Source organism: Gallinula chloropus, assembly GCF_964237585.1.
Source record: "Gallinula chloropus genome assembly, chromosome: 2".
In the NCBI taxonomy this organism is placed as follows: domain Eukaryota; kingdom Metazoa; phylum Chordata; class Aves; order Gruiformes; family Rallidae; genus Gallinula; species Gallinula chloropus.
Window position 1 is genome coordinate 108,910,471 of NC_140086.1, and position 16,488 is coordinate 108,926,958.

The 16,488-nt window shown below is 39.9% G+C and overlaps 1 protein-coding gene across 3 annotated transcripts in view; it reads left to right on the plus strand.

The window, feature by feature from the left end:
- Positions 1 to 12,294, plus strand: part of VPS41 (VPS41 subunit of HOPS complex) — a 118,085-nt gene extending 105,791 nt beyond the window's left edge. For all 3 annotated transcript variants that reach the window (XM_084280152.1, XM_084280153.1, XM_084280154.1), the window contains exons 26-29: positions 7,909 to 8,008; positions 8,808 to 8,852; positions 10,279 to 10,358; positions 11,940 to 12,294. In XM_084280152.1, coding sequence (XP_084136278.1) covers positions 7,909 to 8,008; positions 8,808 to 8,852; positions 10,279 to 10,358; positions 11,940 to 12,020 — 306 coding nt within the window. In that variant the 3' untranslated portion in view covers positions 12,021 to 12,294. The remainder of the gene's footprint in view (positions 1 to 7,908; positions 8,009 to 8,807; positions 8,853 to 10,278; positions 10,359 to 11,939) is intronic.
- Positions 12,295 to 16,488: the final 4,194 nt, after the last annotated feature.

A 16,488-nucleotide genomic window follows, 5' to 3' on the forward strand; every position in this document is an offset into this window, starting at 1 on the left:
CAGCTGCGCTCTTGCATTATTTAATTGTGGCCTCCTTTGGCAAGCCTTGCTAAGAGTGGTTCATGCTTGTGTAAGTATGTGGATGCAATTTTTCTGTTATGCTCCTAAATTTCCTTAGCAGTAAACTTTGTGTTAGATGCGATTTGAAATATGGATAGGAGCTAAAAGCAGTGCCTTTGACAGACTTTGCCTTTTTGAAAACAGTTCTTTATATCCCAGCAAAACCAAGTCAATCAAATTGAGTTGCTGCCAAAGCAAGCCATATGTGGCTTACAGTGTGCATTAGAGAATCCAACACAGAACTCTACTGATGCAAGAAAATTTTTTATCTTTTTTTTTTTTTTAATCTGGGATCTTCCCTGGATTTTTTTTATTAATGCTGACATACCACGGAGTGATTGCTTCAGTTGAACAAATTATCACCCATTAGATGAACGTTTGCTACTGTTGTATGTGCTATGCTAAGCTCACCTCAGCTCTAAAGTAATGTAGTTAGTTAATATCTTTTAGTTAATATCTAATGTCAACCAACGAGTCATGGCTGTAATGTAGGTTTAGGGATTCTACTGGATAAAACCAAAATGTAGATCATATAGCACTTTGTTCATAGGCTACAATGTAAGTACTTCTAATTTACTTTTGCTGTGAGCTACTGCTCTGCTTTCCAGCTGGGGATTTGTTAAACGGCCTTATTCTTCAGGGATACCCATTTTTATTTTCCAACTTCAGGAAATAGTAGTCCTCCACAAACTTAGAGCTGCACACATACTTAAGTATTTTCAGAAACAGGAAGAGATTTAAGTATTCATTTCAGTCGTTTTCTGAATTGGGATTAAAAATCCAAGTGATTATTTTTGTTTGTTTTTTCCCTCCCATAGATCATTTCTTATAATCTTTTCTCTTTGTCATCATCTGAGTTTGTATATTAAAACATGTCCTGGATCTGGCCAGGCCAGAGTCAGCCTCCCCACAGGTGAGTTAGCCTGGGCTGTTTTCCACATCACCTGGCATCACTCCCCTATAAAAGGGACTTGTTGGAAAGAGGCGGTTCAGTGCTGCTTTGGGACAACAACAGTCTTCTTTTTGGTGCCCAGCTTAGGGCTCTAACTCATGACCCTAGCGTTAAGTGTTCCATGGTCTACAGCTACCCCAGCCCTTCAAGCCTTCCACCCCATTGAGGCTGTAGATAGTTGAATGACACTGATTTATCATAGTGATGAAAGTTGGTTTACTGTTGAAACAATACTGATTTTTTTGTGTTTATATACAGTAATATTCATAGTCTACAAAGTTATGAAGACATAGACAACAAAGTTACAGCTGTCTGAATTTTAACAGGAGTATTTATCAAGTAAAGTGTAATCTAATTTTTTTATTATTATTTTATCTCTAGCTCCTGAAATCTTCTTCCTTGGTGCCATAAATTTATAGATAAAATAGACCACAGGCTGCTTCCTTTGAATTTGGAAATTTCTGAAGATGTGTTGTCTTAAGGAGGAACCTGCTTGTTTATTAGAAATGACACATTCCTAGCACATTTTTTATTTAAAGGCAAATAAATCACTGTTCTTTAGTCAACAGTCTCAACAGAACTAAATGCCATTCAAATCTATGGCATGCTAACCAAATTGAGCCAAGACAAAAGTTTAATAATTTTCATCTTTACTGCTTGCATTTAGAAGCATTTTCAAGGACATGTAATCAAAGCTCAACTTTATCTTATAGTTGAAAAGTTGTTGCCAGTGTAACTTTAGTTTGGTCTCCACACATAGACATTGCTTCTCTGAGCCTCAGACAGAACCTCTGTTCTGTTACGAATTTACCAGTGCAGTTAGTTTTAAAAACTCCCTCAGCCAACACAATTAGGTCAGTCATGCTCTTATTTGAAAATTGCCGCAAAATCAGCATCTACTGGTATTGTTAGGCAAAGTATAAATTCAAACTGTTCTCTTGTCCGTGAAACCACTGCTGCTGATCTGTTTATACAACTTCTTTGGACTTGAAACTCATCAGTCATACAGTGGTTTGATCTTAACGAAGGCCTTCCTTCTCGAATGTTCCTTTGAACTTTGTGTTTGCCTTTTATAATCAGTTCTCTGGAAATTAAATTGAAGAAGAATATGAAATGGTTCACGTGTTTAGGTGACCGGTGTCTGATTGCGCAGTGGTCTTAACTGATAAATGAGGAATGCAGGAACCTTTCTTAAGATAAATCATTCAATCATGCTACAGGTTTCTGAAGCATTGTGTCACAGGTCTCTCAGAGAATGCTGTAGAAAAATGCTCTTGCTTGTGTACTTGTGAGTTAGTTGTAAGTCTGTTGTCCTTTCCAAATTTATAAAATAAGTTTCTTTTCAGCTTTGGTGTTATATTTGAGTGAAATTTAGGAAATGCTTGTGGTACTGGAAGAGATTTAAATGCCTCCCTTCTTTCAGAAATGCCTAATTTCTCACCCTTTGTATGACAATTGTTAGCAGAAAACATCAAAAGATGTTTGGACTTGTTTTCCGTAGTTCTAAAGTATAAATCAAATTTGTTTAGATGCTACACCTCTAGATTTTTGTGGGCTAGTGATTTTACTCAAATGTTGCCCTCTTAGTTTTGTCTTTGACACCACAGTAACTCTGATAGGTAACACAGATTCATCCATTGATAGAATTCACATCTGTCCATTCAAAATAGAGGCTATGAACTAATAACTAATAAAACCACAATGATAAGCTGATGAACGCTGTTTGAAACAGCACCTGGAAAATTAATTGACGTGCTTTGTTCCTGGATACACATCAGCTGCTGTTCAGACACCTTGGAGGCACAAGGGGGAGGGTGGCAGCTTGCACAGATGGATGTCTGACTTGTGATTGCAAAGACTAAAAATTATGCACTTTTAATTGTGGTTGTGATGCTATTTGGAAGAATTTGGTTCATTGGCCTTGAGAAACTTTTGAGTGCTAAGCTGTATCAAAGTCTGAATTTATTCTCAGAGGTTTGAGTATACCCTTTCAAATTAACTGCGTACTGCAGTGATTCCCCTTAAAGATAATGCTAAGCATTTGTAAATCAGGACTTTTCAAATTAAATATAAGGGTTTATGGCTTCTGATTCTAATTTTGCATCTACTCATTCTAATTAGCATCTTCCCTAATTGCGATGATTTGACCTTGGCTGGAGGCTAGATGCCCACCTAAGTCACTGTATCACTCCCCTTTTCAGCTGGACAGGGGAGCTAATATATATTGAGAGGTGTAGGAGTCAAGATAAGGACAGGGAGAGATCATTCAGCAATCAGCATCATGGCCAAAATGGACTCAACACAGAATAAAGGAAAGAAAACTCTCTAATTTATTGCACTGCACTGCACACCCAGTGAAACCAGAGTCACATAATGAGAAGTGTAACCAGATCATAAAGCACCTCCCCCAATCCCTCCCTTCTTTGCCGTGGGATGATGACTGGAGGTAATGGTAACTTAAAAGTTAAACCCTATGTCAAAAGGCTCAGCATTTACAGAACATCCCAGGGTGATAAGCAGCTGAGCTTGACGTATTGACCCTAAGACAGCTACACAGAGGATGGAGTGAAGTGGAGACATCGCAGCCAAACTCTGCAATAACATGGAACTTGAGGGTTAAGACGGAACTGATAAGTTGCATCCCTGCTGTCCCTAGCCCATGGCATGCTGTCCTTCATCATAATACCAAAACTCCCACCTCCATCAATTTCATTAATCTGTACTTTTGAACATGAGGTGAGAGAATTTTACACCAATCAAAATAAAGGTATGTATGACTAGAGTCCCTCAAGCTCCACCTTAAAGATAAGAAATGACATAAAAATAGCCCAAAATCTGAGATGTGTCAGGGAAGATACCACTGTGTCAGGGAAGACACCCTTTACCCTGATCCCTATGACTAGCCGACGGGCTGAGCCTCTCTTTCCCCCCCGTCTGGACACCTTTGGGTAAGATTTGAACACTTGGTCATGCCAAGTGCCTCCTCCAGGAAACTTAGAAATCTCTATAAAGTTACTGTACATCTTTTAATGTGTTAGTCGCTAAGACCTTTAGTATTTGCTAATGTTTTTGCAGACAGTGAATTGATCTCCAGCAATCCAAAGAATCTGTGTATCTGTTGCTTGAATAAAATACTCTTTCGTTTGAGCCTGTCATGTTAGTTCTCATTGAACGTGACCGAACTCCTTTTGAGGTGGCTGTGGTAGTTCAAGGAACACGACTAGGTTGACAGAGTATTTTGTTATTTGTGAATCCAAATCATGATAGTTCAGTGCATGGAACGTGACTGGACTTAAAACGACGAATTGGACATATCGTTACCCTTAATGCAACATTCACAGACTTCACTTTAGTCATGATTTCGCTCCCTTCCTCCCCCCGCATTGTGGAATGGGGAGTGGCAGGTAATGAGGGAATGGGATTTTGGTCAGTTCTTCACAAGTTGTTTTCCTTCTTAATTGGAGGGGGTGGCATTCCTCACACTCTTCCCCTGCTCCAGCATAAGGTCCCACCCACAGGAGACGGTCCTCCACGAACTTCTCCAATGTGTCAGTCCTTTCGCACAGGGCTTCAGCTCTTCACCAGCTGCCCCAGTGTGGGTCACTGCTATGGAGTGCAGTCATAAATCATAGAACACCTCTCAGTCTCTCAGGCCCAGACTGCTCCAACCTGGTCCTCTACGGAGTCACAAGCCTTCCTTCCCCCAGGAAACCTGTTCCAGCATGGATCTGTCTCTCTCTGTGGGCTGCAAGTGCTGGCAGGGGCTTGCTCCAACACGGGTCACAGTGTCTTCTGTATGTCTCCACCTGCTCCAGTGTGGGGCCTCTCCACTGGCTGCAGGTGGAGTCTCATCCTCTCTGTGGGCTGCGGGAGGACACCCGTTCCACCATGATCTTTTACATAAACTGCAGGGACATCTTTCTCTCTGACACCTGGGGCACATCCTCCCCCCACCCCTTCACTGGCCCTGGATGTCTGCTCAGTTTCTTAAGCCTTCTCACTCCCTTCTCTGGTGGCAAAAAGCAGTTGCTAGGGGTTTATTTTTCTCCTAAATGTGATTCACAGAGGTACTATGACCATTGCTGATGGGCTCGGCCCCGGTCAACAATGACTCCAGCCTTGAGCCAGCTGGTGTTTGCTCTGTCAGGCCTGCAGAGAAGGTCTAGCTGCTTCCTGCAGAAGCCACCCCTGCAGGCCTCCCTCCCCACCCCAGAACACAGCAATGCAGGATTACAACACTAATATAGTCAGAAAATGAACTGGGATTCTTTTTTGCATCAAATGGTTTCAGCAGTCTTCGTGAACTTGGTAAAACACATTATATCTGCCTAAAACTTCTTTCTGTAGGTGTGCTGTGCTGTCCTGCTTGTGCTTGCAATCATGAGCTTTTAAAGGGGAAAAGGTGCAGCTTCATCCTCTTGAGTCCTGTTCTCCTCAGAAAGCAGTTTCATTACAGATTTATGCCTGATGTCATTTTTAAGTAATTTAGCCTCATCATAGGGTGCAAAGTTACATATTTCTCCCTCCTTTTAACAAAAATAAGTAAATTAAAACGCTCTTTCTCCCTCCATCTCTCCTCCAAATTCCTTCTCCTGCTTCTCTGCCTGTAATTCTGAAGTTATCCATCTCACCTTTAAGCTCTTCAAACCTGTTATTATGGAAGTTTTGAGATTTATTACCTTGAGAATTGACATTTTACATTTTTCATTGTGACTTTTATATAACAAAAGCTGCCTACTGTATTGCATTTCTAGCAAAATAAGCTCTGACAAACAGTCATTGAATGTGGTATGGAAAAATTTTAGTGGAGTTCAAGAGAAAGATGATGTGTATGTCTTTCATATCTTAAGATATTTCTGTTGTATTTTGTAAGGCATCAAACAGTATTGAGGTTTTCCAGTGATTTAATGACATTACTGTTTTCCTTTTTATTTTTCTTTTCTTTTTTCTATATTTAAAACAGAATTTACCATTCTCAGCTCCCCTTGGATAAAGTTGGAAGAAGAAAGACATTCTTGGATAGTTCCTGAGATTTTTATAGCTAGTGATGATTAGTTTTCTCTGTTTGCCATATAGAGCTGTATTCAGTTTCTAGTGCTCAGAAATGTTTCCTAGTTTTATGTGCCTAATACTGAAGAGTATAATTTACCCACTGACATATCTGGTTTGAAATGTTTAGTGTTACTCAATTTTAATTTTTGTAATGGATTTCAGATTTGCAGTCTTAACTACCTGTCAATTTTGGCAGTGCATCCTTACTACTACTCAATACATAGGTGAGAAGATAGGGCTTTGGACAGCAGCGTTCACCTGGCTTTAACATCTTGTCGTGGTTTTACCCTGTCTGAGAGCCAAGATCCACGCAGCTGCCTGCTCTTTAAAGGAAAAGAGGAGGGGGAGAAGTGTGGGTGTGGGTGTGTGGGTGTGAAGCAAGGGAAGGGAAAAAGAAAGGGCAAATAACGACCCCAAAACCAAGAAGCCAAAAGCCCGTGGGTTGGGATAAGGATGGTTTCCTAAAATAGCAGAAAGATAAAATGTAACAATGCTAACAGGACATCAGAGCAAAAAATATATGAAGCTGTTGATACACAATGCAGTTTCTCACCGAACCACACAACTCAGGCCGTGCCACCCAGAGCTGTCCCGGAACCCAACCGTCCCCCAAAAACCGCGCGTCCTGGAGCCACCTGCTCCTCCTCCCATCAGCTCCCCTTTATACCGAGCATGACGTAATTGGCATGGAATACTCTCTTTGGCCCGTTTGGGTCACCTATCCTGGCTTTGTCCCCTCCTTTCTCATTAATAGAGAAGTATGAAGAACTGAAAAAGTCCTTGACTGCTTGACAACAACTAAAACCATCAGAGTGTTATTGGCACTGCTTTCATTTTAACTCTCAAACACAGCATTCCATCCGCTGCTACAAAAGAAGTTAACTCCATCCTGACCGAAACCAGGACACATCTGTTGTTATACTTCTAAAGTATTTGCATTAGCTGTATCTTGGACTATTCTGGAATGCTCACTGTTTCCTGTAATGCAAATAAGGAGGAGAAGGGAATGCACGCGGCCTTTTTGTACCACCTTTTTTGGGTAGGTTTGTTCAGTTTAAAATTGACTGTGATGAGCCTCTTTTGAAAGTGCATTTCAGAGGAATTGTTGCCGCAGAAAACAAATTTCTAAGCATCAACTTGGGTGAAAGAAGAGAAAATCCAGAAGACCTAATTTGTATTTCTCATATTTACATGTATTAAGTATGGTGGAACTGTATCATTTTGACACCCTTGATCCCTTTTTGTGTTTCACAGCACTGTCAGGCAATGACACATCGATCTAATAAAAAATATTAAGTAAGTTGAAAGGCGCTGAGATATTTGCTAAAGAGGAATGAAATCTGGACCTTTGGTTAGTTGAATGGTGATTTAATACTGCATTCTAAATGACACCTCAGCAGGAAATGTGTTTGAATAAAGTAAATTTTGAATTCCTTTGTTTATGAAGGGTTTATGGTTATCAAATGCCTTTCCTAAAGAAGACAGGAAAGATACAGGTGGAAGTTTTGAAATGGTTTGGAAACCAATTATGAGAGAAACTGTAAAAATCCCTCTCCATTGCATTTTGTCAAGATAAGCTCATGGGAAGATCATAATTTATGACAGTAGTATATTTGTAAATTACTTTTTTTTTTAAGGTGCCTTGTTTTATAGTGTGGGCTTTTCATTTAGGTTAAGGTGGCAGTAACAGGAGGTTACTATTTTCCTTCCTTTACGATAGCTTTGAAGTGTCTCACACATTCCTTGTGCTCTTCTTGGCAGCAGAAAACCAGTAGAGACTTTCTAAAATAGCTGATATGCCCTGATTCAACAACCACTGTATTCTGTGTTCTTTGCTTCAACAGATCCTGCTGCGGGAAGGTTGCAAGAAGATACTAGTTGCTGATTCTCTCTCTTTATTGAAGAAAATGCATCGAACTCAGATGAAGGGTGTTATAGTAGATGGTGGGTACAGAGAAGAACACGGTGACTTTCAAGGTTTTGAAGTCTTTTACTTAAGGTTATAGACCTAAGACACATGACTGTTTTGGAAGCTGCCCAAAAAACTGAGTATTGTATTGCATTTGTGGAGTATAGTAGGATGGTAGTTACTTTCCTCTTTGTGAAGGAAGCACTTTTATTTCAAAAGCTACAGGACCTGGCATGTGGTTTTTCCTCCTGATCATTCTCTGCATAGCCAGTAATGTATTGTCTCCTGCAGTTTGTCTCTAAAGGTGAAAATGCTGTTCAGTGCCAGCACAGATAATCAGATAATAATCTACAACCAAAGGAAAAGCTGCAACATAATTTTCAGAAATAGATGAAACTATTTTGCAAGGTGCTAAGCATGCATGTGAGCAGCACTGTAATTCACACCAGCTGAGTGCTAATACCACGAGGCAAATGCTGAGGGAAGGACAGAGATCAAACCTTCTGCTACAAAATGCTGCAGAGAAACCAGGCACCCATCCTACACTTTTTTTTTTCAGTCTGCCTTGTGCCTGCACATCACTGATCCTAGACAGCCTCAGTCTTGAGTTCTGGCATCATCAGAGTCAGAAGATGCAAATATTTCTCATGCTGTTAATAGAAATGCTGCTTCAGTATTGCACTTCAATTTTTTTAATATATGCACCTTAAGTAAATACTTTAAGATCAAGTCCCATTTCTGTAATAGCAGTATGTTCATGCCTGCTTTATAAAAACTGTGACCATGGAGTTTGTTAACAAAGCTGTTACAAATTTATTTTGTTTTGTTATCCAGAGGAGAATATTTGTGAATCGTGCTTGTCTCCAATACTTCCTTCAGGTAGGATGCTTTTCTGGAAGAGAAGTTGTCTGTTGTTTATTTTTAGAGGAACTACTGTTTGCTTTTATCCATAGAAATGTCTGGTAGTCTCCCTTGGTAATCTCTGTGTAAATTTCAGTCTCCTATAAAGCCTGCTTATGAATTCAAATGTGGGAGGGGAGTGCAATTCGAATTTTGGGGTTTTTTGTTGAGGTAAACCTAATTTTTTTTCATTAACAATCTTTGACTTTCTCATTTTCTGTTTTGAAATACATGGAATGGAACCCCTATTTTAATTCCATCAACATAGGCATTCTCAAAGATCATTAGAACCACAAACCACCAAGTCATGTCCAATCTGTTGAAAAATTTAGGCTGAACCTGAAAAAGTTTTATGGAATATATCTTTTGTCTGACTGGTGGAAAACTTAGCTTCAGTCACTGCTGTGATACTTGAAGCAGCTTAAAACAGATGGGTTTTTTTAAAGCATCTTCTTAAAGTTAGTACTGAAACTAGAAATTCCGAATATTATTTTAAAGATACACATTCTTCAAGGCAACTGTTGTTCAGAAATATTAATATAGATTTTGGCATCTTAAGAGGAAATAGTTCTACCAGGAGAGTATCTATGTCGTGGCGTCTTCAAACAAAAATATGAAAGGCAGCATGTATTTATAAAACTTATTTTGTTTGCCAAGTATGCATAGCCCAGTGGAATCACTTGCAGTTTTTAAATCTGGATTCTATGAAAATTTTTTTGTGAAATAAATAATATACAATTATAGTATGATCACCAGCACCGATATGCAGACCACAGCAGCCACATGGTGACTGAAAACCTGGCAGAGCTTAATGTGCTGGTGCCTTGAAGTGAATACGCACACATACCTGTGTTGAGGGAATGGGAGACAGGGAATCAAATGTGGATGGTGCTGCTGAGATGATTATTCTTTGGGTGTTCTACGTAGGCTTCTAATTGGGCTGTATATATTCATGTGGAATCCAAAGGCAGCAGCTTCTTGCCAAGTTTCAGTCTCATGGCATGAAGTGTAGGTGCTGGAACTGATTAATGTTCTGGTTCTCCCCACACTAGTGTAAGATTTGTTTTAATAACTTTTCTTCAAAATGGACGAATTATTTTGTGGTAGTTTACTCTTCTGCCTCCCCAGATTTAGGATGTAGCACACAATGACATGAATAAATTTCTGCTGAATACAGCATTTAAGCCACAAAATAGAAGTTTAACTCTATCAGTGGGATACATTACCTGAAGGCATCATTGCCTAGTTTCTATAAACAGCCCAGAATAATTTGTAAATTAATTTGATAGAAAAATATTTCTTGATGGTTCTGTGTGTATAATGGAATGCCAGCACATGCTGCTGTAACTGTGGAATCCTTTGTTTCAGTGTTCTGTTGTAAGGAATTTACTTTTCTCTTTCCCAGATGCATCCAAGTCCTTCAATGTGGTAGTGTTCCACTGCAGACACATGTTTCACAAGGAGTGCCTCCCAGTATCTAACACAGTAAGCAACTATCTTAATCCCTCTGACACATTTGCTAAAGATAAAAGGGCAAAGTATTTCCTTTTGTCAACTTAGAAGGACATGGTTCTAGTAGGAATTATAATATGATTACAGCAATTACTTGTGATGATACCCCATAGTAGTATGTGACTAGGGAAAGCTTATTTAGGGCATCTGCAACTAAAGTACATCTAATTTAGAAAGAAATTTCTGCTGTCTGAGAAGTATTTTATTACTTTTGGCAATCTGAATATGCAGTGTAGCTTTGAGACATACAGGGAATAGGAGCTATCTGGACTTTTTTAATTAATTTTTTCCCCATTCCAGTTCTCACTTTAAGTAAGTTTAATTAAAGACTAGAATAAAGATGTTTTGTTTCGGTTGTTTTATTAGGTGAACCATATTAGATGATTTCAACCTGGAAGCAAACCTCTACTCATTTCAGAGTGAATATTTAAATATCCTTGTGATCATCTTTATGCTCAGAATGTGTTTTTCTCCATCAGGGAAATATTCCACACACCCCCTCCGCCTCCAATGTAAACAAAAATTCCTAGATGTAACCAGTGTTGAATTTAGGAGTGAAAGCATCAGGGTCCTAACAAAAACACAAAGAAAATGGAATTTAAGCTTTTCCCGTTTTCTGTCTCTGAAAATGACCATCTAGTGAAAAAATAACTTTAGTGAATCACTTAAATCTGCAAGTATTCCAAACAAAGTGCTTATAGCCATATGGTACAGTATCTATAGAAAATCTTAATGAATTAGATCATTTCCATGAGAAGGCCCAACAGCTAGTAAATATTTATTCAAACAATATTTACCTCAAATATCATTACATGAGAAACAATGTAAAATTTATCTAGCATTCTTAATTTCCTGGAGCAGGGGTGAAACTGCATAACTTGTCATGGTGTTTTTAAATGTGACTCAGACATTACATGATATATATATTTAAGAGCATGTATTAATACATAGGTATTTGCATAGATCACAGCCAAATTCTTCACTGTTACAGTGTTTCTTGGCCTTAAGTAATCAGTTGCATTACAGGTATTTGGTTAGTGAGGACATACTGAAAGAGAAGTAATGTGTGCATAAGCATCACACAGAGCTAAACACAGGATACTATCAGTTGGACAGTAGTCAAGCTGTATTCTCAGCTGTTGGAAAGCTGTAGAGCACCATCCAGACACAAAGCTGTGACAAAGACATCCAGTGGTCAGTGGAGCTGACCAAGTGACTTACTCTCCTCTTTATCTGTGGAGATAATCAATGATATTTTTGACTCTGTATTTTTCGTTTTTATTGCAGAGGAAGTTCAGAGTTACTCTCCAGGAAGGTTGTGGTAGCACACTTGGAGTGAGTGGTGAGATTTGTTATCTCTGGCTCCAGACTCCAGAATAGCCTATGTTATCATTTTCCACTGTATAGCCTTCCCATGCCTAGCCATGAATGTGTCTATAGGAAACAACCTGAGTGGGAACAGTAGCATTGAGAAAGGCATTTTGCATTCATCTTCCCATGTTCTAACTTGGCTACCCCTCCCTAAGAGGTTCTCATTTTCTTTTTAATTTCTAGGTATCTCCTGTCCAGTTCTGCAACATATGCAGTGCCAAACACCGAGGGCCAGGAAGTGCAATTCTGGAGATGAAGAAATAGCAGTCCCATCCAGTCTGTGACAGCAACTCCATCAGGATGATGCAGAGCAACTGTAGTTTCTGTTAATCACAATTTTTGAATATAGTTCTGGTTGTGATTTAAAGCTGGTTTGTGTTAGTTACCCAGCTTATCGAACATTATCGGGGAAGAGAAAATGTGAAAAACTTTCCCTAGTAAGTCTGTGCTATGTAATTCATATTCTGTTGTTCCTTTGTTCTGCTTGTTACTTAATTCTGGAACAGAAAGGAGAAATAAAATGGGAAGGGGGAAATAAAAACCCAACAGTTTGGAGACTTGTCTTGTTATCAACTAATGCATTTTTCAGTTTGGAGATGTATCAGGTTCACATTTAGATACTTGTGGTGGTTTGGCCCTGGCTAGAGGCCAAATGCACACCAGTGACGTACGGAAATAGACTCTATAACTCGAAAGTTATAACGTCAGTATGTTTATTGCACGCAGATGCACGTGGGATCGCTCCACCACAAGTGTGCATAACTGGAGTAGCAAAACCGTCCCATATTTATACAATGAAACAATGAATATTCAATTAACACCTACACATATTCATTACCTAAACCCGCCTACTCTCGCTTCTCATGCTAAATAGCTTATCAGTCCTTCGCACTTGCGCAGATTCTTCCAAAAATTGTTGGCAAGGGTCTTTGGTGGTCCTTGGGAGGAAGGCCATGAGTCCTCCTCACGATGTACTTTTCAACTTTCGCCTAGAATGTGAGGGTCTGGCAAGCTTGCAGTGTTCTTCTTGGTCTGAGCTAATTTATGTCCTTGTTAAGGAGATCTCCGTCCTTGTTAAGGAAATCTTTGTCCTTGTTAACCACCTGTTTTCTTTTAGCAAGGAGATTTCTGGATGTATCCATGACGGATGCCATCCTGTCCTCCAACTCCTGCCTCTTATAATTACTCCCTTGAGACAGTGCGAGACCGTTTCTTACTCTTCAGGTGATCCTTTGTCAGGGAAAGAAAAAGAGGCTTCCTCCTTCATTAGTTGTTCTCCCCAAACTACATGGTTACGTGGCTAAGTTCCATGACCACACTCTTTGAGTACACATGTATAGTTGTGATTAACTTATTGTCCCTATATTGACATGGTCCCATACATCACCAGAGTCGCTTGCTCACTCCCCTTTTCAGCCAAAAAAGGGAAAAAATTTATGTTGGGAGGCTTAGGATTCAAACTATGGACAAGAGGGATCACTCTGCAATTAGTGTCATGGGCAAAACAGGCTCAACACAGAATAAAGGAAAGAAAACTAATTTATTCCTACTACAACTCCACACTCAGTGAACCACAGTCGGGTAATGAGAAGTGTGGACAGGTCTTAAAGCACCTTCTCCCCACCCCTCCCTTCTTAGCAGACTTAAACTTCATCACAATTTTACTCCCTTCTTCCCCTCTATTGCGGCACAGGGAGGGGCAGGGAATGGGGAATGGGGGTTTTCAGTTCCTCTGGAGTTGTTTTCCTCCTTAACTGTTGTGGGGGGCATTCCACACACACACCCTTCCCCTGCAGCGCTGTGGGGCACCACCAACAGGAGACAGTCCTCCGCAAACTTCTCCAGCGTGAGTCCTCTCTACCCCAGAGTCATCCCCTCACCACAGGCCTCAGCAGGGCACCTTTCCATGGGGTGCTGACCTTCGGGCCTAGACTCCTCCAGCCTGGTCTCCCACCGAGTCACAAGTTCAGGGGCAAACCTGCTGTGGCATGACATGGCTCAATCTCTTCACAGGCCATAGATGTCTCTGCTCCCCGCCCTTATCCATGGGCTGCGAGGGGACACCTGCTCCACCATGGCCCTCTCCACGAGCTGCCAGGGAAGCTCTGTTTCTGGCACTTGGAGAGCCTCAATTCTTCCCCCCCCCGTCCTCCTTCCCTGGCCTTGGTGTCCACACAGCTTGTTACATCTTCTCACTCCCTTCTCCAGTGGCAAAATGCGTCTGGCATGCATTTTTTTTTTTCTCTCCTAAATGTGATTCACAGAGGCACTGTGACCATCTCTGTTGGCTCGGCCCTGATCAGCAGCAACTTTGGCCTTGAATCCGTCAATGTTTATTTTCTCGGGCCTGCAGAATGCTTCTAGCTGCTGGTTCCAGAAGCCATGATGCAAAACTGCTACACCGTTGTAAGTAAAGATGAATTGCTGAGACCTATAAGGAGCCTGACGGCTTTCAGTGCAGCTACTTGAGGACTTGAAGCTGGCTATATGCTGAATCATAGGTGAGTTAAGGAATATGTTAATTTAAATTCCACACATTGGCAATCTACTGAGATTGTATGGGTACACCTTTGTAGTTTGTTAAAAACTGGTTTTGGGTTTTTTTGGTTACTTTTCACAAACCAGCAGTTTAACGTGGAGTTTTCTCATTCTAAACTCATCCAGAAACTTTCTTTTAAAATGTTAGCAGTAAGTCTTTACGCTTTCTTTGTAACTGTGGTTCTAGTTTGTGACTTTAAGTTCAGAAAAAAAAAAAATCTGGTCTTTTAAAGATAACATCTCTGGGAGTTTCTATAGGCCTTAGCAATTTAAGAGCTAAGTTGGGAATTAACAAAAAAAATATTTATTTTTAATTTCAGCCATGTTCTTTTTTGTTAATGCAGAGGTGATCTTTCAGTGTCTTCACAGTAATGTAATTTCTTTATAATATTCTCTGATTCCATTAAATATAAGCATTTTTCCCTAAGAAAAGTAATTTTTCATTCCTCCCAAGATATTTTTTTCCTTTTTGTAATAACTGGAGCTTGGAAGTAAAAATACATCATCACCAAATTGTGATGTTTAATCAAGTAGTTAACATCAACATTTAAACAAGTAGTTAACAGGTTTTGAAACAATGGCATAGTGATAGTGCAGTGTACCTGTAAAACTGGAAATATAGGACAACCCTTAGTCCCATGTAAATTATAACCTGTTGTAGAAAGCTGGATAGCTATTTTATAAAAATTCATTATACTTTTTTGATATTCTCTGAGCAGCTGGCTGAACTGGTCTAGCAATTCAGTGGTGATTTTTAAATTTTTTTTTTGTCCACTGTGTAGATATAATACTGGAGTAGAATTTTAAGGGTAGTATAAATGTAAGGATGTACTCTGCATGGTTACTGTTAGAAATGCCAATGGTCCTAAAGAAAGGATTTGAGGTAGACACGTTAGTGAAACAGTAATTTATTATATATTCTTGCAAGAGCGGGTGACCTAACAAAGTAGGCACGCCTTTAGTCAGAGTTTGTAGCACTTTTATTCAAAAATCATTAGGTTACCTCATACACATATACATATTCATAACCTGTCCCGCTTCATATTAAAATGAATTCCAAGAAGTGATTTCCATAAACTTGTCCCCACTGCGCCTGTGCACTGCTGTTTGGTGGTGGTCGTTGAGGGTCTTGGGGATGAAGTCGGATGGCTCCTCTTCGTCACCACAAGTAACCTTCTGTTTTGCGCAGACTCAGTTACCCCTTGACTCTGATCCAAACTCCAGATTTGGTTTCAGCAGGTTTTGTATACCTTCAAGGACAAGGGGGAGCTTGAACTAGTTTGATGAATACATTCCCTTGTTTGTCTCTATTTGGTCACAAATGCAGGCAAAGCATTTCATTCTAACAGATAAGGAGGAGGGGGTACTGGAACTTGTAAAAGAGGTCATTTTATATGCACAGAGCACATAGTCCTTGAGTGTGTAATTTACTTAAAATACGGTGTTAGACTCCAACTTATGTCCCAATTGATGTTTCTTCTTTTATCAGTGAGGCAGAGTCGTTCAAGCGAGGCATAGTTTATATGAGGTCACCACTATGGCACTTCATCCTGTTAGCAAGTCTTCCTTAACCCTTTACAAGCATCTTGATTCAATATTTCAGCAATGTTGAGCCATAAGTCCTCGTCCTTCAACTCCACAAGTGGTAAGGTTTCCTTTCTCCAGCACTATAGCCAGGCAGTAGGGACAATGTCCTTGCTATGGCTATAGTGGTGTATTGTTCCTCTGCCATTAGACTTTCAGGTCGTCACAGCCTACCCAACAAGTGCAGTTTCACCTCCCGGAGCAACCAGAGAGGTGGGTTTTATTGAGACTGAGAGGTCTCTTCAAACTGAGATAGTTGGTTTAGAAAGAATCAAGGTTTTCCTGTTCTGTTATTGCTTTACTTCTAGGCAGAGGACCCATGCTTCTCATCACAGGGTTGCAGATGCTGTGGCGATGTGTCGTGTGATAGAATTTTATCACTGTTAGAAGCTCTTGTTATTTTGGTTTTGTTCTTGATTGTGGCTGGTTTCTATTGTTGTTACAGTTGTGTACATGAGTAAAGTTTAGTTTTGTTCAGTTAATCAAGTGTTTCTATGTATCCTAAATTCTTCTACAGAAAATACAATAACCCTTTTCAATTTGCAAAAGCAACATTTCCCAGCATTTTCCACATTAAGGAAGGACCTGATGGATTTAAACTAGAGAGCAC